Source organism: Lycorma delicatula, chromosome 1 (genome assembly GCF_047948215.1).
Source record: "Lycorma delicatula isolate Av1 chromosome 1, ASM4794821v1, whole genome shotgun sequence".
Classification (NCBI taxonomy): Eukaryota; Metazoa; Arthropoda; class Insecta; order Hemiptera; family Fulgoridae; genus Lycorma; species Lycorma delicatula.
The window spans coordinates 399,278,372-399,305,492 of record NC_134455.1 but is presented as its reverse complement, the minus strand read 5'-3'; the positions used below and the strand labels follow the sequence as shown (position 1 = coordinate 399,305,492).

Below are 27,121 nucleotides of genomic sequence, written 5' to 3'. Positions count from 1 at the left end.
CCTCAAAAATTTTTTTTACCTCCTCTTCCTCAAGCTTCTCTAAATTCCACAGATTAATCTGACACCTTTTCTTCAGGATTTTAAACCCCAATCTACATTTCATTAACACTAAATTATGGTCACTATCAATGTCTACCCCAGGGTAAGCTTTGCAGTCGACGAGTAGATTTCTAAATCATTGCTTAACCATGATATAAACCTATCTGATACCTTTCAGTAACAGCTGACTTTTTCCATGTGTATATTCTTCTATTATGATTTTTAAACTGGTTGTTGGCAGTTACTAAATTATACTTTGTGCAAAACTCTACAAGTTAGTCTCCTCTTTTATTCCTTTTGCCAAACCCATATTCAAGCACAATAATTTCTTCCTTGCCTTTTCCAATGCTTGCATTCCAGTCTCCAACTATTATTAAATTTTCATTCCCTTTTATGGAATTGCTTCATCAATTTCTTCGTATACACACTGTGCCTCATCAACATCATCATGGGCGCTTGTAGGCATATAGAAGTTAACAATCAATGTTGGTTAGGTTTTGATTTTATCTGGATTTTATCGGTTATGATTTTATCACCTTCTTCCCTATCTTCTTGTTCATTACGAAACCTACTCCTGGCTACCCATTATTTGAATTTGAGTTACTTATTCTAAAATCACTTGACCAAAAGTCGTTTTCCTTTTCCCACCGAACCTTGCTAATTCCTACATCTACATTTATCGTAGCAATTTCCCTCTTTAAATTTTCTAACCTACCAACTTTTTTAGACTTCTAACATTCCACATTCTGACTTGTAGAATGTTATTTTTTCATTTTCTGGTGATCCTTTCCTTAGTAGTCCCCACCCGGAGATCCGAATGAGGGACTAAGTTTACCTCTGGAATATTTTACCAAGGAAGGCATCTCAATCTTTGTTATATGAAAATGCAGAGAGCTACATTTTCTTGGAAAAAAAGCAGCTATAGTTTTCCATTGTTTTCAGCTGCGTAGTACTCAGAAGATTGAGTGATGCTGATATGGCTATTTAAGTCCTCCTGCCCTACGCCCTTAACAACTACTGAAAGAGCAGCTGCCCTCTTTCCTTAGTCTGGTTCTTAACAGGTACCTTTCCAACATGGTCCTTTGGTCCACTACTCTGTATCACTGAGCACTCAAGCCCCCTCACCATCGGCAAGGTCTCATGATTCATAAAGGGAGATTTTATCAAATGCAATTATAATACATTACAGTATTGAAAAAGCAGTTCAAAGGAAGGAATAACATAAAGAGTAGTAAATATTAAAATTGAAATAATAACAGTAAAAAATTGAAGCTTAATTAAAATTAGCCTAAATGTACTTACGGTAGATTTCAAAACAAGGACATAAATCAAGAGCTGGTTCCAAATGACACAATGAACAATAATATTGGGATCCCCTTTTGAATACTTTTTTTTGCATGTACACTCAAGATTCACTGGTTTAAATTTGCTGTGAAATATGAATATGGGTCTTGCCAATGCTTCTATAAACTGCTAGTTCCAGCCTTATTTTCTGTTGGTTAATATATAGATTAATTTTTAATAAGAAGTCAGTAATGAAGTTCTTACATTTAAATTTCACCTCATCTATCACACAGGTGATAAAATTAATAATAAAAAAAACTATCACAACTGAATGTAGAATAATGCCAGAAATATATGTTTCTTATATTTTATATACAGAGGATGTAAGACTCCATTGAACATAAAAAACATGAACTGTAGCGGTTATAATATTTGTAATCCATTGTGCATTGAATAAGTATAAAGATTAATTAACTGGTCAAGAGGACAAAGGCAATTTTTACTAAGAAACATACCTGAGCCTAGATTAAATATGGAGAGGGAGAAATTACATACTTGTTTATTACAACAGCTATTAATATATAACTTCAATAAAGAAATGAAAATCTGATCAGCTGATAAAAGTTATTGAGATCCAAGAAGGATGATGACAAAGACAGCTATTCTCTTAATACCAATGTCGGTGAAAAAGGGATGAAGATTTAATTTACAAAACCAAAATTTATTTCGTGTAAATTTACTGTTATTAGTAATTTGTCAAAAAAATTTCATTATTTAACCCTAGAATGGTACGTATACGCCTATTAGACGTAGTTCAGTAGTTGAACAGCCGCCATTTTGTTTTGGAGGAGAATAATACCCCTGCCTTCTAGATATACTACACCTGACTCTCCATTGGAGGATTAGTGTACTTCAAACCTCAGAAGTGTTCACATCAAGGTCAGTGCATTTTTTCTAACAAATCCTACCACGCCTCTCAGGCGTATTGGTACTATTCTTGATGTATTTTTTTTTTTGCTAAATATAGCAAGCTATAATGCTTACATTATTTATTTGCATAATTTTTTTATGAAAAATAATGGTGACAAGAAGCCTTTGTCAAGATTTCACTTCCTCATGAAATTGGCCGATCAACTGTCAATTCCGTGGATGATGGAGAGACTGAAACAGTCACACATGCCTCACAACCTACGAAGCATCATAAAAGATTGTCTCGGTGTGACGGATGCACCTGTTGAAATACAAGCGGCATCAAAATCTGAAAAAAGGCAGTATTGTACGTACTGTTCTTATAAGAAGAAAAGAATGAGTAAAATGACCTGCTGCAACTGCAGAAAGCCAGTGTGTGGCGAACATTGTTTCAACATTTGCCAAGTTTGTAAAAAATAATAAATTTATGACCAATTTTTGTTTAAATCTCATTAAAGTGTTTTTTATATACCTCATCCTTTCATTTAAACATTTTTACCTGCTTGAAAAAATTCCTGGGAATCGAATTCAAATTTATTTTCTATAATGATGTTTTCTTACTTGCAGTTTTGTTTAATATTTTAATTCTAAGAGCAGTTTTTCATTCTATGATATGTAGTAAGTATGCAAATAGAAGAAGATTTAACATTTATTGACATTTACAGAATTTAAAATATTTATTATACCATTTTTTGGCACTTTTCAGGGCTGTACGTCTATAAGACGTATAGGTACCATTCACTATTGTTGTGTATAGGTACTATTCTAGGGTTAACGGAAAATTTTTGTAGAAACTATTTCAGAATTTGGAATGTAATCTCAGAGTCATTTTAAATAGGTTATTTAATGAAAAAATGTTGCTCTACATAATTCCTATATCTTTTCATAAGTTTTATAGACAGTGTGATAAAACTGTATCGAAGAAAATAATTTACTGATGGAAAATATAGTTTACAAATCTCAAAGGTAACCTACTCGTAAAAAATCTGAACTATAACCTTATGGTAAAAAAAAAGGTGAAAATAAACCTAAATAAAAAACAATGTCCTTGCTTCCATTGAACATAAGATATTGAAGATGTAATTAGACCTAATACATTACATGGAATGGAAAGAGATAAATAAAAACTCAAAGCTAGCCTACTTGTCAAAAATCTGAAATATAACCTCAACTGCAAGAATAAAGGTGAAAATAAACCTAAATAAAAAACGTTATGCTTGCTTCAGTAGAACCTACGATATTGAGAATGAAACAGATCTAATCAGTCCTGATATTAAACACAATTAAAAGAGAGATAAATAAAAGAATAATGTCAGAAAAAAGTTATAATGAAACAAGTTTTCTGAATAAGGGAATTCTATGTTGAAAGAAAAATCAATTAATTTGAGATCCACATGTATTTCAATGGTGTTTTTCTAAGGTGAAACCTTGACATTGATTTCAACAGATTGCAAGCTCAAGAGATGTGACAGCAGAATAATATACTGAAAACTTAAATATAGGAACTTCATGATACGACTATCAGTGATCCTATTTTCACTTACAGGGCCATAACCAGAAATAAAATTATGTTTAAAGCTGAGACAAAACCACAGTAGATAAATCTGCACCACCAATACCAAAGAAGGGATGACCGGTAAGAAGTGTCATGAAACGCACGTTTGTCCTTTGATATCGAAGGCATCATTCACTGAGAATTTGTTCCTGCTGGTATACAATTAATTCTGACTTTTATTTTGATATTTTGAGGCGCTTGATATGTACAGCGAAAAAAAAACAGAATTGTGGGTAAAACAAAATTACTGTTGCACTATGACAATACGCCTACCACACCTCCTTCAATACTACATAGTTTTTGATGAACAATACATCATTTGATCTACACCACCACCAGATCTAGCATGTTTTGACACTAGAAAAAATCAAATAATAATCACAGGCAGTGCTGGTTTGCTAACATTTTTGAGAGACATAAGAGGCACCTGAAATCTATGTACACTCCCAAGGAGGCTATTTCAAAAGGGAATGCTGGCATTTTTAAAAAAGATGAGCACATTTTTTTTATTTCAGACTTAGCCCATGTTTTTCTAGTACTACCTAATTTAATTAAACTTAGAAAAATGATATTGAATAGATTATTATTTAAATAATCTGTTTTAAATCTTTACATGGTAATAATACTTTAAAGTAGTTAATACCTTTATTCTATAATTTAATTAATATTTTTGCTTCTGCCCAGGCACTCCCCAGCTGAAGGAGATGGATTTTATGAGCTGAATATCTGATTTTGATTGAGTATTTCTATATAACTCTAAAGTTACAAGAGTATAACTCTAAGTTAGAGTTTCTTATATTTTTATAAGAAACTATATTTTTATAAGGTACTTATAATAAATGTATAACTTATATACACTTATAACAAATGTAATAAAAACTGATTATTTTTATCCATGTAAAATTAATTAAGAATCTCATAAACCAATCAAAATCTGAGCAGTGAGATACAGCAGAACCATAGGAAGTTGTTTTTCAACAGTGTTTGTGAGCCTTGAGCATTAGCATCATAAACATTGATTGTGATATGATAGAAATGAATGCTATGATTTTTTGTGTGTGTGTTCATATATATATATCTAGTATTCACACCCAGGCGATTTTCTTGTACACTATATACAATACAAAAAAATGATCTAAAATAAACAAAAGTTACTTGAACTGGAGAGAGACACCTCATGGTAACAAGGTCAAGGTCACCACAAGATATCCCCTCCTTCCTCCATAACTTCTGTAGTAATTTTTACACCCTCTTCATAGTTTGCAAGATAAATGGCCTGGAATATGAATATGTTTTTCAAAAACATGTGACCTGTATGACACTACTTCTGATAATTTAGAAAAAATAAATTTCATGTGACCTGTATGACACTACTGATAATTTAGAAAAATAAATTTCTACTATACTTTACAACAAATGTCAGTAGCATATTTTTTGAATGAGATATGTAAATTCAAAGGGGTTTTTCTAGCCAGAAGTAAGTGTTTTTTTAGTAATTTTACTAACATATGCGCTTGGTTGTACAGTAAAAAATGTGGTTATGCGTTTCAGGTACTATTATTGCTAAATATAACATCTTTCTTTTCTATTATTGTAGATACAACATATATTTTTCTAAAAAAAAACTTGAATGAAATTTAAAAAATTAATATTCTAAAATATTTTTTTAAGCTTAAAATTAAAAAAAAAAATATTTTTATAATTTTTCAGATTACGATAAACATATTTGCAAAACAAATTTTTTCTAGCAAATTTTAATAATAAAGTAAATTGTTTTCCAATTTATAAAATACAAATAAATAAGAAATTGATTCAACATTTTAACTAACCTGACACTTTCAACTTTGGGTTCTAGGGTAAATTTTAATACTTACATTTTGGGAGCAAGGGGTAAAACTACTAAGATGAATAAATTATTTATTCTTTTAAGCATCTTTTAATTTTGACAGTGTTTTTACCTAATATTTCATCCATTTTATTTTCATTAGAATTGCTTACGTTCAAGGCCATGAAGGATATACGTTAAAAACAATACATCATTTATCAGATTTATTTTTATATCGTCTACGCGGTAAACCTTCAATCATATTGAACAAAATGTTAACTTAGATCAAATAATAAATATTAGAAAATAAAAGAATAAACTCACCTGGAAAAATCAAAACTACTCGTAGTAGAAAAAAATAATAGCATGTAAATCGCAAATTAAACAACACTTTACCGGCGTAAAACATAAGAATATTTTAGAAAAATAAATTACTAAAAATACAGTAATTGTTTCACTGATAAAAATTAAACATACTACATTAATCGCTTAATGAAATATCAATAAAAACACACATCATCAACCACTGGCTCGAACGAAGCGGCCATAACCTAGTTTTTCGCCGGCAAGAAAACAGTTGAATAAAATCATGTATTTCCAAAATATCTAACAGATCGCTGTAAGAGCTACTCAAAATGAATTAAATCATTTTATGTATACTATTCACAAGAATAGCCCACGCACAAGCTATATGGCGATACAATCAAGCAAAAAAAAAAAAAAAAACAAATTTTAAAAATATGGTAAGATTCGGTTTAAAATTTTTTCATGGTACATTTGAGTGCCAAGTCCAATAGTACATGGAGCTGGTTTATGCAACACTCTCAAATGTTGACCAAAATACTTGCACTTGAGTAGCCATTGATATTTACATTCTGCTCATATAGTTATTTCATATTTTATAATGCATATAAAATGAACCAAAATTCAATTGCTACCTTGTGAATTTTAAGAATGTGCTTCTAATATATACTGTGTATTACTGATATTAATATCTTGCATTTTTTATCGATACAAAATGAGATTTTTCATCAAGAATATTTAAAAAATTGATTGCCTTACATGTACTAACTAGAGTACCATAATTCAGTAGCACTTTACAATTAGATTTTTTATCTTTCTATTTAAAATGTCCTATTTTAAGAACTGTAGGAATTCTTACCTTTAAAAACTAAAAGAAGATATGAACATGTGCATAGCTTTAATTAGCTTACATGTACTGTATATATGACTAAAAGATTAGTAATCTATGAGGAAGAATATGTGTACCTTGTAACATTTGCCCACAAAACTAGTCAGTCTTGTTTACAAAATTTTATCAGAGATCTCTTTCCTCTCGTTTTAATTTTAAGACCTATTCATTTCTAATTTTGCTAACCCATCTAACTTTATACATCCTTTTGCAACAATACATCTCAAAGCCCTTTATTTTTTTCTGTTTTTATTATTATCCATTCTGCTCTCTTCTCCATAAAAATATTTTTTTAAAACTTTTTTCTAAATAATATTTGATATTAGCAGAAGTGGCAGCTCGTAGCTAAAATTAGTGGAGGGTGCTGCTCCAGAAAACCTTTTTATGGGGGTTTCAAGGCCATGGTTAAAGTTTTCTGTAAAATAAAACAACTGAAAAAACATAAATCAAATAGAAAAGCTGGAAGCAGTATAATAATCTAATTCTACACTTTATCTCATTCAAGAATATGGAACAGGGTTTTTAAGCACAATGTCCTTAAAAAACAAATTCGGTTTAACTTAATAAATAATAAAATGTCAATAAATAATATTTTTTGGTTTTATTAGATAATAACTTAATAAAGTATCCACTTAAAAACACTATAATCCAACGGTGCTTAATTTAAATTTCTATGTACACAGAAACAAATACCTAATTAGTTTTTACTAATTACCTTCTCTTTCGCCCTTCCAGTATGTTATTGGATATATTTGGCAATCAAAGAGCCCTTGCTTTCTACCATCTTCTGATTGCTATTGAAAAAACAACTAACCTGCTTTCATAATCCTTTCACCAACTAAATTGGAAAAGGGAACAAACAACGAATGTTCTGTACACATGTGTAGTAAAAAAAAAGCCGCCTTCCACCAGCACGCCAGGGTGGCAAGCAGCCACCCTGTCCTATGGGTGCAACGGAAGATGCATAGGAAGCTGATGCAGCTTCCTATTTGCGCATGCACACAACAGCCAAACACCACACTACTTTTCTTTCTTTTTCCTGTTTAGCCTCCGGTAACTACCGTTTAGATAATTCTTCAGAGGATGAATGAGGATGATATGTATGTGTGTAAATGAAGTGTAGTCTTGTACATTCGACCATTCCTGAGATGTGTGGTTAATTGAAACCCAAACACCAAAGAACACCAGTATCCACGATCTAGTATTCAAATCCGTGTAAAAATGACTGGCTTTAAAACACCACACTACTGGAACTGTGCATGTGCACAGTGACATACAAAGATTTTTGTTTCTTTTTCATATATTGGGGGATGGCTACTGACATTAAGCATAAATTGACATACTATTTATTTCTTCTAAGTCAATGTTGGTTTCTGTAAAACGAACAGTAAAAGGCACAAAAAATAATAATTTTATCAAGCTTTACTGTGTCTTGGATAGATTATGATAGTTTTGTTCACCTCTTCATAACAGCTTTCTCTTAATCTTTAAGTGCTTATTTTGGTCAGGCATTTTATCAGAAAATGATGACCATTCTCTATGGCAATAATGAGACAAACTCATAGTAGCTTTTTGGTTTGCTTGGCATTTCTCCTGCCACCACCCCATTTGGTCACCCTAAAGCATAAGATCAAGGGTCTGTGCCACAAATGGCTACTGAGCCTCAAAACAGTTTAGCGGCCAGTGTCCTAACTAGCTCCTAGAACTTAACATAAAAGCGTGGTACCATACACCACTCGCTTGCATGTCTCACCACCCACTTGTCATATATCACTAAAGTGGGTAGGCGCACCCCGTCAACTACTAAAACATATATGACCATCAATAATTAAATATATCTCATCAAAGACAGCAATTCGCTGCCACGCCTAGGCCGCTGAATGCCAGCAAGTACCTGTCCATCATTAAAGCGCTTGGAGCCTTAATCTGGCTGGTAGCCAGCCATATCACTCTCAGTTAGCTTCCCACAGCAGTGAGGTAGGAGTCTTTACCCTTAGGTAAACTGCTGATGACGGTTGAACAAAGCAACCGCATCAAGGTTCTCCCACACAGTCCGACAATGGGGCTTTCGCCACATTGACTCGCCGCTTGTGAGTGGCCAATTTTCCCCTTGATCTCTAAGTTTCAGGGTGGCCTGAGTTACTGACACAGGTTACGAAGAAAAACACTTCAATGGGCAAAGCAACATGAAGAATGGACTTCTGAGATGTGGAAAAAATTTATTTTTTCAGACAAGACTAATTTCTTTGTCCAAACAGCGAGAGTGGCCTACATTCATAAGTCAGTAGATGAGAAGACTATTATGCCAGAATACTTGCAACAAGCTCCCAAACACCAAGCCAAAAAGATGTCTTGGGGATATTTTACACATGAAGGGCCAGGAGCACTTATGACTGTGGATAGGATGATGAAATCAGATTAATACATTAACATACGCCAAAGAAAAATAGTCCTGCTTATGCAGAAGAACCCAGAACTCATTTTCCAACAGGACCTTGCACAGTGTTACACGTCAAAGAAAACAAGAGTTCTTCAAAAACCAAAAAAATTTTAACTGCTCTCGTGGACAGGGAACTGTCCACTAGAGCAGTTCTCGTGCCCCAACTTGAATCCTATTGAATTGGGCCATGCTAAAAAGAAGACTTTGTAAAATGAATTGTAGCACAAAAATTGACCGTTCAGTGATACAGGTTTGGTTTTGAGATGAAATCAAAAAATCATTGTTCTACCTTAGTTGAATCGATGCCAAAGAGGATTAAAGGAGGATAATAAAAAACAAACGAGGCCACATAAACTATTAAATTTGACTATTAAACATTTTTTCTTTTAAAAATAAAATTTTCTGTTAAAAATACTGTGTTCAGATTAATTTGTTTGCCACTGCATAATAATATGAATTCCTTCATATTACTATGTTATTTGCATATATGTAATGCATGCATTATCCTGCACAAAAGTAATTGATTATATATAATCATTATTGCCTAAATATTTTAAAATTGTGTTATTTTTGAAGATTTTCTTAAACAAGACCTTTAAAGCTTTCCCTCTAAATATTAATAAAGTTTTAATAATATATCGATAAAGAACAATAGTGTACTTTCATGATATAATGTAACTGAATAATTATAAAAACAAAATTAAAAAAAAATGTTCAGGACCTTTGTTTAATACCGATATTGCATATAATGTAGTACGTCATTAAGTGATTTCACTTCTTATGCCCCATGACTGCGATGTGCTAATACTGTGTGGAAACGCAGTGATTAGGGCAATTACAACTAAAGTGAATTCTAGGGGGAAATTGAAAAAAAAAGGATCTCAATTATCCTTTTATATACATAAGGTGATCAATATAAAACAAAACCCATAACATAACCGCTGCAGAATCTGTAAGTTATGTTGGTATGAAATTTTTATGAATGATACGGATAAATTAAATAAGAAAAACATAAAACGTAATTTAAATATTACATTTATTTACCTTATTATTACAAAAGATGTTCAAAATGACCACCCTGGGCATCGATGTACTTTTGTGCTTGACTGATCATATTGAGAGAAGTCTGACGTAAAACATTGTTGTCATTTACGTTGAATGTTCACCTTCAGTTCATCAGTATTGTGAGGATTACATGCATAAACTCCTTTAAGTAGCCCCAAAGGAAAAAATCCAAGTAAACAACTCTGGGGAATGTGGAGGCTACCGTCCTCTGCTGACAGCTCGCTGTCTGTCTCCTTCAACTGCTGAACAGTTGAAATGTGGTCTTGTTTCTCAATTTTAATTCATGAAGAATTTTACGACAATAAGTGTATTTAACACCAGATTGTTGGGATAACTTGCGTCGTGATTTTTTTTTGGACTGGTAGTAATTTTTTCATTATCGTGAATGGCCAGTGGCATCCTAAAGGAAGGTTGGCTTTTTCATTTTGCATTTTAAACCGAACCTGTTGTACGCCATTTTTTAACTAAATCATATATACTACTCTTTGCTGGGATACAGGAATTCGAAAATTTTTCTATGAATACTTGACGTGATTCTTCAAACGATCTAGAACGAATGCAGGCCTTGACTATAGCTATCCACTCCTGAATTGAATAAGGCATTTTACACAAACACAACTGCACCGCAACAAAACTTATACTATACTGTCACATAACCACTTGACAAATGGCAGCAAAAATCAATGGTAACTTATACCTCCACTAGTCAATCTAACTGTAACAATGTAACTGTCACAATGTAAATGTAACATGAGAAGCCGTTTCCATATCTTTGAAAGCCATGGTAAAGATCCAGAAGATGGGAAAATGGGTTCCACATGAACTGAATGAAAAACAACAAGAAAACCAAAAAAAGAGAGTCTTTTATAAATAATAATGTTGGATGGGCTTGGTTTTATATTGCTCACCTGTACTATATATTTTTTAAATATATTAACATAACAGTGGAATCCCATTTCATTTTTGCGATACAATGTCACTCAATAATTATAAAAAACAAAATTTTTTAAAATGATTAGACCTCGGTTTAATACCTATACTGTGTATAATGCAATATGCCGCCATTAAGAAGTGATGTCACGTTTTATGTGTCAGGACTGCTACAACATTAATTTACTTCTAATGTGGTGTGGAAATGCAGTCATTAGAGGAAATATAAATATAAGTGAAATGAAGGGGGAAACTGAAACAAAAGGTCTTAATTATTATTGTTTTTCATTTTTTCTAGATATATACCAAGATAAAAAGGGACTTGTGAAAAAATTTACCTCATTAATTAAATAAGGCAGATTTTTAAGAAATGGTTGATGATTGGTTTAATATCAATATTGCGTATAATTCAGTAAACTGATTGGAAGTGATATTCTCGTTTTACATGCAGAGACTGCATGTAAAACAAAATTATCTAAATAAATTTATCTAAGAAATTCTTTTCTTAGATAAAAGTCAGTTGAAGTCCAGTGAATAAATATTTAACATGCTCAACAAAGGGGTGATGAGTAGGTGTCTCGAAAATCATTTGAAATAAACTGTCAAATACCCATTAAGAAAATATTTTGGGGATCATTGATTTAGTTTGCTTCTCAAAATTTGGTTCATGTCTTGAGGGTGATGAATAATGAAAAATATATTCTAATACTTCCAGTTCAAAACAAGGAATTTCCAGTTCGTCAGAGCCTCGGAGATGTATTTCAACATGTTTAGCTTCTTCCCAGAATTTAAAGGAAGTTCAGTAAAGCTTCTTGCAAGTAAATCTGTAGAAAATTGGGGCATAATTATGAAAGACTGAGAAAAATGGATTACAGTATTAAATAAAAAATTATCAGCATGGTAATCAAGGTGTGGTTTATTGACCAAGAAATTGAAGAAATATGAAAAAAATTGAGACTTAATACTAAATAGTAAGAAGACCTATTAAAAGAAAAAAAATTATATTCAATACTAAATATAATCTAATATCTTTCTCTCTGTTAGTCACAATATTACTAATAGACATGTGAAACATGTTTGGTGCATTTTCTGTTTGCCACGATAGAACTTAGTGTTCTAGCTTTCTATTATGACCTTGACTACCTGGTGTGTAAATATGAAACCGGAATTTGCCTATAGATGGCACTAGCTATCAATGCAGGTACCATCAAACAGCATCATTGGCGCCACTTTCTTTCTCTGACAGCTGACAAAGATTTTCAACTCGCAACAATACAAGTTTCATACAAAAAGCATAATGTTGAACATGTCGAGTTTTGTACCTACAAACTACGATTTACAAACAGCACTGATTTTCTGTTAAAACTGCTGCAAAATCGCATAGAATGCTTGTCGATGCTTACAGTGAGCATCCTCTGGGTAAAGCACAGTGCTTTGAGTGGCTTAAAAAATTCAAAATGGCGATTTTGACGTGAGAAATGAAGAATGTGGAAGACCAACAAAAACGTTTGAAGACAGTGAATTGCAAGCAATGTTGGATGAGGATAACGCTCAAACACAACAACTTGTGGATCAATTAAATATAACATGAGAAGCCATTTCCATATGTTTGAAAGCCATGGTAAAGATCCAGAAGATGGGAAAATGGATTCCACATGAACTGAATGAAAAACAACAAGAAAACCAAAAAACCACTTGCAAAATGGTGCTAGCCAGGTACAAAAGAAAGTTATTTCTACATCGAATTGTGACAGGTGATGAAAAGTGGATATATTTAAAGAATCCTAAGCGTAAAAAATCATGGGTAACTTCAGACAAACCACTGACATTGATTACAAGGCCAAATTGCTACGGAAAGAAGACAATGCTCTGTATTTGATGGGATCAAAAGGGTGTGATCTATTGAGCTGCAATAACCTTGCAAAACTGTTAATACTGGACGCTACTGACAACAAATGATCAATTTGAATCAAGCATTGCATGAAAAACGACCAGAATATCAAAAAAGGCAACACAAAATAATTTTTTCATGATAATGAACCATCAGACACAGCAAAATCAGTCAAGGAAATGATTGGGGCCTTCAGTCGGGAAATACTTTTGCATGCGACTTACTCACCAGACTTGGCTCTGTCCCGACTACTATTTATTTGCATTGATGGGACATGTACTTGCTGAGCAGCGCTTTACTTCTTACGAAAATGGCTCGATGACTGGTTTGCCTCAAAAGAGCAACAGTTTTTTTGGTGTGGCATTCATAAATTGTCAGATGGGAAAAATGTATAGCTAGTAATGGACAATATTTCAAATAAAATATTTTTTATCATTTTCTATACAAAAATTCCAGTTTCATAATTAAACACCTGCTAAGTGTCAGTATAAAGCTGTTTGTTTGCATGTATAATAATTCTGCTGTGTTTCAGTTCATTTTATCTAATAAATGAAGGAACCAATAATTATGTATTTTTGTTTCCACACTTAATATTTCTTTATGGAGTTTTAACAGACTGATCATTGTTTAACGCTATTTATTAAGTTTGAAAGAAGTATTTGTTACAACATATTTACTATTCCTATTTATTTATTATATTGGTAGTTCATTACTTTTACAACATTTGATTTTATCAGAAAATTGATAAAATAGTCAGCCAAATTGTCAGTAGAAATATAAATCAGTTTAATGTACTTCTATGAATAAAATCATTTGAAATATTTTGCACAACAAAGTACAGGTAATAATTACATTAATTAAATTTTGGATAATTAATAATAATTAAGATTAAATATTAAAGTTGTCAATCAGAGATACATGTTTATACAAGATTCACACGATGCCAATCTTCATGTGAAACCTCTTTCTTTTTTTTTACATTTAGCCTCCAGAACTGCTTTAAAGTATTACTTCAGAGGATGAATGAGGATGACGTTTATGAATGTAAATGGAGTGTAGTCTTTGTACACTCCCAGGTCGAGTACAGGTCTTGGTACATCTCAGGTTCCTGAGATGTGTGGTTAATTGAAACCCAACCACCAAAGAACACTGGTATCCGCTATCTAGTATTCAAATCTGTAAAAAGTAACTACCTTTACTAGGAGTTAAACCTTAGAAATCTCAACTTCAAAATCAGCTGATTTGCGATGATGAGTTCACTACTAGAAACCCACTGGGTTGGGTGATGAACTCATCATCGCAAATCAGCTGATTTAGAAGTTGAGAGTTCTTAGGTTCACATCTTAGTAAAGGCAGTTACTTTTATAAGGATTTGAATACTAGATCACAGATACTAGTGTTCTTTGGTGTTGGGTTTCAATTAACCACATATCTCCGGAACAATCGACCTAAGACTGTACAAGACTATACTTCATTTACATTCATACATATCATCCTCTGAAGTAATACCTTATGGTGGTTCTGGAGGCGAAACAGAAAAAGAAAGAAGGTGGGATTTTCACGTAAAATATCCATTATCGTTTAAAATACATTCATTTTATATAAAATTTGCTGAAAAATTAAGAAAAAATCGATCAATAGCAAATTAAAATTTGCCAAGTCTTTGAAAATACTTTGATGAGATACAGAATTTCAAAATGTTATCTAAACCCAAATTTGTTTTTCAATTACTGAAATTTGAGAGTTAAAAACTGCTAACAATACAAAAGGAAAATAAATAAGTCACAATCTATTTTATAAAATTGTAGATTACAAGAATGTTCATTTATTAGTTCTTTAACAAGATACAATGGTTTAAATACAACCACCATCTTTAATGGTGCACACTATAATAAAACAAATAATACCACAACATAAGCACAGATATGTTGAGGTTACGGTGATATTATCATGCAGGTTTTAGGCACTGGATACAAATTGTGCAAACGATGGAAGAGTGAAGGGCTGTTTTGGCATATCACGTGTGACATCAAACTTTCACCACCCATAATAAGAGTGTAATATTTTTTCTTATTCTCGTTTCAATATCTTTTTCTCTGTTTTTTTTAAGGAGATAATTTTTGTTTGTATGTAGAATTTTGTTTAGGGAAGTAATTTTTTTTCTATATTTATTACTATAAACAATATATTATAATTATATCGATATTTATATTAATAATATAAAATTTTATTTATAATATTGTATTTATAAAAAAATTGTATGATTGTAATATGAAAGAATATAATTAAAATAACATGCTAAAAATAAACCATCATCATTATTAAAAAACAAAGAAAATCTATATAAAACAAATCTGTCTTAATTTTACAAAATATATGTAGCCCATCAAAATTTAATTTAATTTTTATCATCAGCTATTGCATAATCCAAGTCATACTGCTACGATGTATCAGGTTCAAAGTTACAGGGTAAGCCATAATCTAACCCTTTCAGAAACAACATAACAGATAATGATCGACCCATAAGCTAGGTATGAATGAACAAAATTAATACACCTCCACCAATATATTAGCTACAACAGTAACACTAGCAAAAAAAAAAAGTAAAAAACTTGTTAATCTAACTAGCCAGAAGCATTTGTATATTTAACAATTTGACAAAAAAAGGAACCTATCAAAAAATAGAAATTAAAAGTTATAAAGATGTGATTTTCCTTAAATTCACAGAACCCGATATACCGGGTATACAAGAATTATCTGAACAACTTCAATGTCTTATTAGAAAAAGAAGTAATAGTCCTATTAATGAATGATTGGGCTCTCTTTAACAGGTAATTCATCAAATTTCCCTCGGGCACTGCGATTGTTTACATCAGTCGCCATAAATCCATGACTGAAAGCACAATGCATAGAGTGGTTTATTGAAACAAAATCAGACACATAAGTTCGACACAATTTTAGAACTCTGTACGACTTAGAGCTACTCTCTACAACCCTCTTGTGTAATCTAGAACAAGTATTCGTTCATGGTAGGATAAATTTAAAAAAACTGGCAGTGTTGAACTAAGAAAGATGCAGGCAGGCCTAGAATATTGGATGAAAAATGGAAATGGAAATTATTATATAGTCTATTGTTTACAGTCCTGGAAAGTCGACTTAGAGTGGAGCACGCAAGTTAAATCTTCCATTTTCTACCCGTTCACAATGTTTTGAGGAAACAGTTAAAATTACATCCTTATAAATTACAATTATTGCAGCACATTACATCATAAGATCATACTGATAGAAATGAATTTGCTGTGGAAAAAATTGAAAGAATTAAAAACGGTGATCGTTACTTTAAAAAAAGTTATGTTTTCAGACAAGGCTCCATTTCACAAAAGTGAACTCTCAAACACTGCAATATGGGGATCAGAGAAAATTAATGTTTGATGTGGATTGTTCACAATTGTAGATTAGACCTATTTTCTTTACAAAAATGGTGGTAAATGTGAATCTATCTGAGCTTATAAGAAGGGTTTGTATTCTCAGCTTGTTGAAATCATATTCCAACAAGATGGAGCACTGCCATATTAGGATTTATTAGGACATGAATCCCTTGACAACACATTCTTAAATTGCTAAATTAGATGTGATAGATCGACTGCTTGGCCACCTCGATCACTGGATATAACTTTGTGCGATTTTTTTCTATGGGGTTTCATCAACGATAATTATACAAAACTTGTGTAGTAAACATTGCTGACCTTAAGGAAAAGATTGTTAATGCATTTCATTTCATAGATGTGGATATGTTACAACAAACACGGCATGAAATTTTTTACCGGTTGAATACTTTGTTAATGGTACAAGACATCCAGTCGATATACACAGTAGGTCTAAAAAGTTCCCAACTAAATTTCTGTAGTCGATACAAGTACCGCCTTCTCTCGAACAACTATGTAGTACGATGTCTGAATGTGTATGTATACAGAATTTCATCACTCCATTCTTGTTATATTCGACCATGTACATTGTGTTCACCTGACCTTGTGCGAGCTCGTGACATGAAACAGAGAAGCGCAGTAAAATGTTGCGGTTGACTTAAAAAAATCTTTCATTGACACTTATTTTATGATACAACAAGCATTCAATGATTAAGCCGCATCTCGTACTACAACATACACATGCTGGAAGCGGTTTAAAGACGGTAGAGAGTCATTGGATGATGACGAACAAAGCAGGAGGCCGTCAACAGCTGTTCACGACGAAAAAAAATTGTGAAAGTGCATGTGCTCCTGCTCGAACAGCTTCATCTTACCCTTCTGGCCATAGCAGAAGAGCTAAACATCAGTAAAGATGTGGTACGTACAATCCTAATAGAAAAAATGAATCATTGAAATGTGTGCTCTCATTTCATTCCACACTTCTTGAAACAAAAATAGATGCGTAAACTTTCTTGCACTTAAGACTTCGTTGAAACTGCCAATAGTGACTCAAATTTTTTGCAAACAATTTTAACTGGGGATGAAAGCTGGTGCTTCATGAACGATCCGCAAATGAGGCGTCAATCCGCTGTGTGGTTGAGTCCTGGAGAACAAAGACCGGCAGCAAAAATTAAGAGTGAAAACTATGTTGATTGCATTCTTCGATCCAAGGGCCTGATTTATCATGAATTTGTTCCAACCGGTCAAACCATGAATTCTATTTGGAAGTAATGAAACACCTGATGCGTCGCATTCATTGAATCCGGTCTGAGTACTGGGATCCAAGCAGTTGGACTCTCTTGCATGACAATGCTCCGGCACACATAGCAACAGTTTTAACATGTTATTACACCGTAAATCAAATCACCATCTTATCCCACCTATCCTATTCAACCGACTTGGCTCCAGCCAACTATTTTCTGTATCCGAAACTCAAGTTGAAGAAGAAAGGCCGCTTTTACAATGATATTCTGGCCATCCAAAGAGCTTGCACCGAAGAGTTGAAGGCGATCCCACAAAACGATTTCTCCAGAGTGTTTGACAGACTCTACCGGCGCTGCAGCAAGTGTATAACTAGAGAAGGGTTCTATGTAGAGGGCTCATGTGAGTATCTTTAAATCTGTATTTTTATTTAATTTAGTTTGGGAACTTTTCAGACATACTGTGTATATCATGTATTGATCAGATACAGCCGATGGTAGAATACTAGTGATGCGCATTGAATGTCTTTGATTACAGGTAAAAAAAACTTTTTATGTTTTAATGTTCTAAATTCATACAACCTATTTTTTTATCTCGATAAGTAAATTATTTACTAAATTTCAAAGTTACTCGGATAATTCTCTGATACCCTTTTTATAGAATACATCAAAAGAGAAAAAGTTGAAGTGTTATTAATATATAACAATATACTGTAATAAACTTTTATGCCCTTCAATTAATTTGAAGAAAATTTGCAGGAATTATTGAAGATTTTATAAAAGGTAGTTCTGATTTTTAAAAATGTTATCTTCCTGGTAGAGTTATTTCAGTGCTGCACATCTTTATTAAGAAATTATATAGAGTATTAACGTTTTAGTATATGTAAAGGACAGAGCTGTGATTTAACTGTCTTAAATAGTTTCTGTTTTTAATACAGTTCCTCTTAAATGTAAATAAAATAAATTTAAGAAAATTACTGCTATTTTTTTTTTTTTTGGATAGAATTATGGTATATGTTTTATAATTTCATTTGAAAAAGGGCTGGAAAAAAATTATGAAAAGAAAAATTAAAATGAAAACTGTTGGTAATCTTGGCCAACTATTAAAGAAGAGTAATGTTGTTTCCTAATGGAATAGATGTACACACACCATACGTACATACCGTACCACTACTCTTTTTTCCTTTAGCCTCTAGAAACATCGTAAGCTATTACTTCAGAGGATGAATGAAATGTAGTCTTGTAAATGTAAATGAAGTGTAGTCCTTGTACAGTTTCAGGTTGACCATTTCTGAGATTTGTGGGGGGGGGGGGTCTTTCAATGTAATCAAAAGGAATTTTTACACAGTTTTATAACAGTAGATGAATCTCGGATATATCACACTACTGACCTGAAACCAATCAAAGCAATGAATTGCAGGCACAGAACTTGTTCCAAAAAAGGTGAAAACCATAACATCAGCGTAAGTATGTGGACTTAAAAAAGAGATTACAAATGTTGAGAAATACACAGTACGCCTGAAAAGTTCCCCAACTAAATTTCTGCAATCAATACCAGTAGTGCTATCTCTCGGACAACCAGAGACTATGTAGTACGATGTCTGATGAATGTGTGTACAAAATTTCTTCACGTTTCATCACTCCAGTCTTGAGTTATATTCGACCTTGTGCAAGCTCATGACATGGAACAGAGAAGAACAATAAAATTTGGTGTTCAACTTCAAAAATCTATCGTTGCAACTTATTCTACGATACAGCAAGCATTTGGTGATGAAGCTGCATCTTGTATTACAAATGGTGGAAGCGGTTTAAAGACGGTAAAGAGTCATTGGATGATGACAAACGAAGCGGGAGGCCGTCAACAACCTGCTACTTGGTCGAGTCCAGGAGCACAAAGACCGGTGAAAGTCAGGCAGCAAAAATAATCAAGAGTGAAAACTATGTTGATTACATTCTTTGATTCAAAGGGCCTGATTCATCATTAATTTGTCTCAACTGGTCAAACCGTGAATTCTATTTGCAAGTAATGAAACGCCTATTTTGTCGAATCCAGCCCGAGTACTAGGATCCGGGTAGTTGAACCCTCTTGCATGACAATGCCATGCATGTGTGCCGGGGGCACACATGGGAACAATTTTAATATGTTATTATGCCGCAAACCAAATCACCATCTTATCACACCTGCCTTATTCATCCGACTTGGTTCTGTTCCTAAAACTCAAGTTGAAGATGAAAGGCCGCTTTTATGACGACATTCTGGCCATCCACCAAACAGTTGAAGGCGATCTCACAAAGTGATTTCTCCAGAGCGTTTGACAAGCTCTACCGGTGCTGTAATGAGTGTATAACTGCAGAAGGGTTCTATGTAGAGGGCTGATGTGAGTAAATTCATTTATCTTTAAATTTGTATTTTTATTTAATTTAGTTCGGGAACTTTTCAGACATACTGTCTAAAAATAATTTTTCTTTATTTTCACATGAACTTATCAAACGCTCTATGCGCACTGCATTTCATGGAAACTTGAAATGTATTAAATAATTTCATTTAGTTGATGGTGAATGCCAAACTCAACCGTTCCAAGAGTGAAAGAAAAAGGTAGTAAGAATTTTACATTACAAAATTCTGCCATATTATCTATTAATATGACAAACTACAAATAGAAGAATTTTCAACAAACCGTAAAAAGGTAAAAAAAAAAACTAATAATAATAATATAGCAATTAAACACACAGCTCATATCTAAAAATTTAATGCTTTGAAACCTTCCTAAGTATTACTACACGTTTTGGTTAAATAGACAAAATTAATTAATCTATTAATATTACAGAAACATTCAAAAAGTTCCAGAAACACATATTACATATATAATTCATGTTGTGAACACCAGAGAGGTACATCAGACTATTTGCTTACCTCAAATAATTATGTGTTCACTGAAATGTTTTGGTTCAACTAACTACATCTTCCAGTCACTGATAATGACAAAAAAGCTGTGATGTTTTTTGACAGACCCAAATTCTGTCTACTTAAGTGAGCAAACATTATTACTCCTGCTTAAAAAAAAAAATGCAGGTTTCGACACATCTATAAAATATTAAGATTTGAAAACTAATTTATACTAGGCCAATCGCAATTCAGTAGTTTAGGCCAAAACGGAATTAACATTTACTTCAAGTTAATATATACTGTCAAGTTTATCTTATGATGACACTAGTACTTCCGTGAGGTTGAGAATTTCAAGGGAATGGTTTCAGAGAATTAGGAATACAAAAATAAATCAATAATGTATGCACGTATGTAATGTATCTATATGGATTTTACCAAGGAAAGGCTTACAACAAAATCCTAAAACTTTCTGAATGTTTCTCTTTTTGATCTATGCATAGTTCTAACAGTTTGCTTATCAATAAAATCTTAATAAAACATCTTTAATGATTACATTTTAGTAAATTATGTTACAATAATTTACAATTTTTCCTTACTAATATCATACGTTCATGTCGTGTTATATCATAAAAATAAAAAAATCTTTTAATATTAGTAATCGATTATAATAAAATAAGTAAGTATTCCTACATTAATTTTGTTACGAATGTTTTTAATATAATAAAAATTTTAATTTATCATCGAAGAATATAAATATTTTTCTCTGAATTGTTCTTCTTTCTTTCCTAAACTATATTAATTACCTTGTAAACAATCGATCTTAATTTCAGTCATGCAAATAATAGTTTTCTTGAAATCTGAATAAAATCCAATTTTACACGTAACAAAATTTTCCTCTCAACTGCAAAAATAAATACCATCAAAAAATTCACGCATTGATATCCATTTCATACAATTTACCACCAAGTATTATATATATAATATACAGGTTTTGGCACAACTTTTATATCTTTAAAATCATTTACGATTTCTTTCATTTGTGCCAATAAAAAATTATATAAATAAATTTCTTATGTAACATAACAATCTCTTTTGCATTTCACCTTGTTTATCTATCTACTCTGATATTCCTTTTACGACCTGAGCTTTCCTTATACGTATCCACATTTCATTCCTGGCACAGTCAAGGCAAAAAATATAATACTTCTTTAAAAAAAATTCATGCAGTGTCAGTGCATAAAACAATGTTTTTTTTATACTCATCGACCAGGAAAAGCTATGTATAAGGAATTAAAAATTTCATACTGTAGAACAATCAATACAAAATTATTAAACTTGTGTAAAGAGACATTTTATAAAACATCAAAACATATTTTGAGTTATTAAGCTTTTCCCATAAAATAAATAAAAGACAATAAAAATTAATGAACAATTAGTAAATTCCAATTTATAATTGTTAATATAAACATCGACTAAACTTAATTATTTTTAATAAACATAATTTTAAGAAGTATTTAAAAAAAAAATGTAAAAATGAAAACACAAAGAAACTAAATTGTTTTTATTAAACAATTTTCAAAGTTTTGAAGTATACCATATTAATATATATATATATTTTTTTTTTGTTTTTATTTATAAATAACATAATAAACCAAACTAATGTTACACTAAAAATGAATATGCAAGTAACAATATATATATAGATATACTAACTTCAGATGTTAAACTTATCAATATAAACTGATCTTTTACATCATAGCATTGTTTATTTTTCTTCGTTATTAGAAATGTTGATTCACTAACATGACTCTGAAATAAGAAATTATTAATAAACACTATAAAATATGTTGTCGATAAAATAATCCGATATTTGTTTGTTGTTAACTGGCCATAACAATGATATTTATATTGTCTAAATCATATCCCATATATAATTTTAAATTACCTTATGATGAATTACATTTTATAAATGGTGTCCAAACCATAATTTATAATTAATTATATTATTTGTAATTAATTTTCTTCGAAACTCACGATTCCTTACTGCTACTCATTAAGACCAAACTCTCTGTTCAATTTTTCTAAATCCCTAGAAAAAAAAAAACAGAAACGATAAGTTTTACATAATAAAAACATAACGTTTTAATAAACACGAATAATATTTTATAAATTTATATTAAATGAACTCATTCACCTTCAAATTCATTAACTAAGAGCCATCTATTAAATAATGAGATTGTGTTTCTATCTTTTAGAGGAGCATTGAGAACCCATTGTAAGCTCTTTGACAAACGCCTTGAATATGTCTGAACTGCATGACAAACATCAGCACTCTCAGTTGTTCAGTCGATTGGGAGTTCGGTTGTGTTGATTTGAAATATTTAATAAAACTGAACAACACAGCAACAAAAATTCAATGAAGGACTTCAGAAAACATGGAAGATGATGATGTCCTGGACAACCTTCCATATCGAAAACTAAAGAAAATGTAGAAAAATTACCCAACTCATACTTGAATGATAATGGAAGCTGTGAACATCGACAAAGACACTTGTAGAGAATTTTGCATGAGGATCTCAATGTGAAAAATGCATGCGCAACGGCAGTCCGTAGGGTTCTTACACCAGAGCAAATAGAAGAATGAAAGATATGGAGCAATAACTTGCCCACTTCAAAATAAAAAAAAACCATCTTCTCTGATGAAGCTGACTCTTCCAGAATATGATCCTGAGATGAAACAACAGTTTCTAGAAAGACACAATCAACACCAAAAATAAAAAAACTCGCCAAACCTAGTCCAAAATTAAAGTCACGCTCACTGTGTGTTTTAAGAACTGATTTCAAAAGGTATAACAATGAACCAGTATTATTATACAGAAATTACGACAATGCTGAAAAAACAATCAGAACAGTGGAAATACAGTTTCCCTTTTTCATCATATCTATATGTCTGCTCATATAGTACATTTTGGTCAAAAAATTACTACACTGGAAGAACATCCTTCACATTCAATAAAGTTGGCACTACGTGTCAACTAGAGTTGACACAATCTATGCTTATACAAGGGTTATTTTTTTTTCAAGATCCGATCGGTCGCAAAATAAAAACCCGTGCAAAAATCAGATGAACCTTTGCGCAACGTCTCTAGTATGGTCTTCAATCACGCCGTGTCACTTCGTTTAGTTCTGAACATGCAGCTAGCACGTAAACATGTCTATAACAATTTCATTTCCCGCCAAATGTGAAGTGAGTGTGGTAATTCGATTTCTTCAGGCTGAGGGGTGTAATGCGGCTAAAATTCATAGACGAATAAATAATGTGTACGGTGAAATTTCAATGAGTGACAGCAAAGTGCGACAATGGTGAAGGAACTTTAAAGCAGGACGTACAGATGTTCATGATGCAGGCGGTCAGGAAAGTTGGAAAGTTGGTACCACGCTACGACAAATGTCTAAATCGGAGTGGCGACTATGTAGAGAAATAGCGTAACTATGTAAGTACTTGTTACAAATAAAAAATTGGTTATTTTCACTGTGGTTTTAATTTTGTGACCGATCGGACCTTGAAAAAAAAATAACTCTCGTAGATCATAATTTTAAATTGATCGATCTAGAAAGAAGAAAACAGGTAATGTGTTAAAACAGCTGCTCCATGCTGTTGACAAGTAGAAAACTGCATCGGAATACAGGTGCACATGGTAACTAAATGGAAGGAAACTCAATCTTATACTCACATCTCATATTATTATGAACAAGTACAATAATGGGTATTGTTATCTGTTATATATTACTCATGTACACAATTTTTAATATTTTTCTAATTAACATTGAAAACACTTACTTGAAAATAATGATATATATATATATATATATATATATATATATATATATATATATGATTATTTTAAACAATACAATTTATTACAGTGCAGTAAAGTTAAAGTAAAGTCTTTTTTTCGTGTTACTGTTATTATTAATATTAACTTTAGTTATTAATAGATTCGTTTACAAATAAGACCCTTACAGTGGTATTGCAGTTGAAACAGTTTTTTTCTATATAGACCAATTCATTTTTGTTCTACTTTAGAGAGGACTATTTTCTTTTCAAAGTTAAGATTTGCTGGGAAAATGTTATTTTACAAAAATTCTAGATTAATTAATGGTTGCCTTTTAATAATTCCATGAACTGCTTTATAACAACTTATGAGAAATTTAGGGTACAATTTGACAAAAAAGTCTATAAAAATGTTTAAATTAAGGTTTTTTTTCTTTAATTATATACCCACTAAATTTATTTTCAATTATTTCATGCTTTATCTATCTATCTATCTATATATATATATATATATATATATATATATAAATAAATACATATATACACCAGGGTGGACCAAAAGTCACTACCTATCGCAAAAGTCATTATTTGAATATAAAACAGAAACAAATTGAATTCATAATTAAGACTTTATAGAAGACACATGATTATTTATTATATTGTTTCTTGAATTGTTTTCCATCTTTGTCAATATATTTCTGTAGACAGCCTGAGACGCTTAAGCATACTTGTTGAGAATTGTTGCACAGTTGAGAATTGGAATGTATTTATTCAAAAGCATTTTGAACAGCATCTTTTTGTGGTTTTGTAGCGTAGATTTTATCTTTAAAAATTCCACAAACAAAAATCGTTTGCCATGCGTGAACTTTAAATTGACCTTTCACCATGGGTGTAAGGTCTGGAGATCTGGTTGACATTTCTATATTGCCCCTCGCCGTCCAATAACGTTCGCGCTGAATAACTTATCGATGTAATTTCCCGCAGTTGTTGCGTAATGGGGTGGGGCTCCATCAAGTTTAAAGTAAACTCAGTTGAAGTTGTCATAGTTCATTTGTAAGCCGCAGAATGGCATAGTTTGCCAACATTTCTAGGTTCTTCTCCTCCAGTTACTATTCCATCAGAAAACCACAACCGATTACTCCACGACATGAGATACCACCTCAAATGGTAATAACCGGTTAATTTAGCTGCCCCTCAAAAACAATTCTAGAGTTCTCTGATTACAAATATGTACAGTTGTGTCCGTTGACATGGCCTGTTAATTTAAAACATCCCTCATCACTCCAAATTAACTTAGAAAACATCTCAATATCATCTTCTCTTACTTCATTTAACACCGTCTCATAAAATTGAAGTCTACGATCAGAATCGTTGTCCAATAAGCCATGTATGAGACGAGGTATATAATGTTTGAATTTAGCCTTATGTAAAATTCTCCATACAGAAGTTCTAGAAATATTCTGTATGAGAGATAGCCTAGTAGTACAACTTTAGGGCACCGGGTAACCGCTTGTAAAACTATTTAAGCTTAGTTTAGTCACTTAATGATGGCCTACCAGACCTGGGGCAGGCCGCTGCAGATACATTTCTCTCAAAACGTTTTCAGAAATTGTAGACAGCCTTCTGTGTTGCAGAAACAGTGTTGAAATGATTATTCCACTAATTTATTATTAAATTATAACCACCTTTGTACCAAGTTTTTAATTAAAGCAAAAACATTTTCTTCATCAGTAAACATCTTCACAAGTAGAATCAACAATGTCCAATGAATATAACGGCTATATACAACAAATGTTTGATTGAATAGCAGAGCACTCTGGTGTTTGTGTCAATAACTAACTGATAAAAACTTCTTTTTCAAGTGGCATCTCTTTTCAGGAGGTTTGCAATCATCATCGCTATTTTGAACTTTGAGTAGACAGTTGGAAACAGCTCAGTGGATGTTGTGCCGAACCATTCTCTCAGACTGCACAACCATGAAATTCTGCGCTTCCCAATGTTACTTTCCAGTTGCTCCATGATCAACAGGAACTTCTCTCCCCTCATTATGACACCTAGATACTGTAATTTCCCTGCTTGTACTATAATTGTAATCTCGAGTTTTTTATTTATACTCTCTGGTACCTTGATGTTTGACACCTTATCCTTTCAACATATCCTTAGCATGTGTATATAGCACCGCATTTCAAAGGCCGCCAACTTTTTCACGTGTAGTGTTTTCAATGTCCAGGCCTCCATTCCATATAACAACACAGGAAACGCTTAACATTTTACCATTCTAGCCTGCAGATATAATCTCACCTGCCGATCACACAAGAAAGTATGCATTTTGAAAAAATATGCTTTACCCATTTCTATCTGGGTTTTAATTCCAGTGTTTGGTCCAGTTGTTGATTATTCAACATTTGTACTTTGTTGTTTTTTCAATTATTCAATATTTATTATTCATTATTTTTTCAATTACTGTCAATGTATAACTCTGGGCCCACCATTTGTGATCTAGTTATCACCATGTACTTCCATGTTCTTAAGGTTCATTTTAA

The 27,121-nt window shown here is 32.1% G+C and overlaps 1 protein-coding gene across 3 annotated transcripts in view; it reads right to left on the bottom strand.

The window, feature by feature from the left end:
- Positions 1–14,980: 14,980 nt before the first annotated feature.
- LOC142317407 (peroxisomal targeting signal 1 receptor-like) overlaps positions 14,981–27,121 on the bottom strand; it is an 85,489-nt gene continuing 73,348 nt past the window's right edge. For all 3 annotated transcript variants that reach the window (XM_075353951.1, XM_075353953.1, XM_075353952.1), the window contains exon 14: positions 14,981–22,832. In XM_075353951.1, coding sequence (XP_075210066.1) covers positions 22,790–22,832 — 43 coding nt within the window. In that variant the 3' untranslated portion in view covers positions 14,981–22,789. The remainder of the gene's footprint in view (positions 22,833–27,121) is intronic.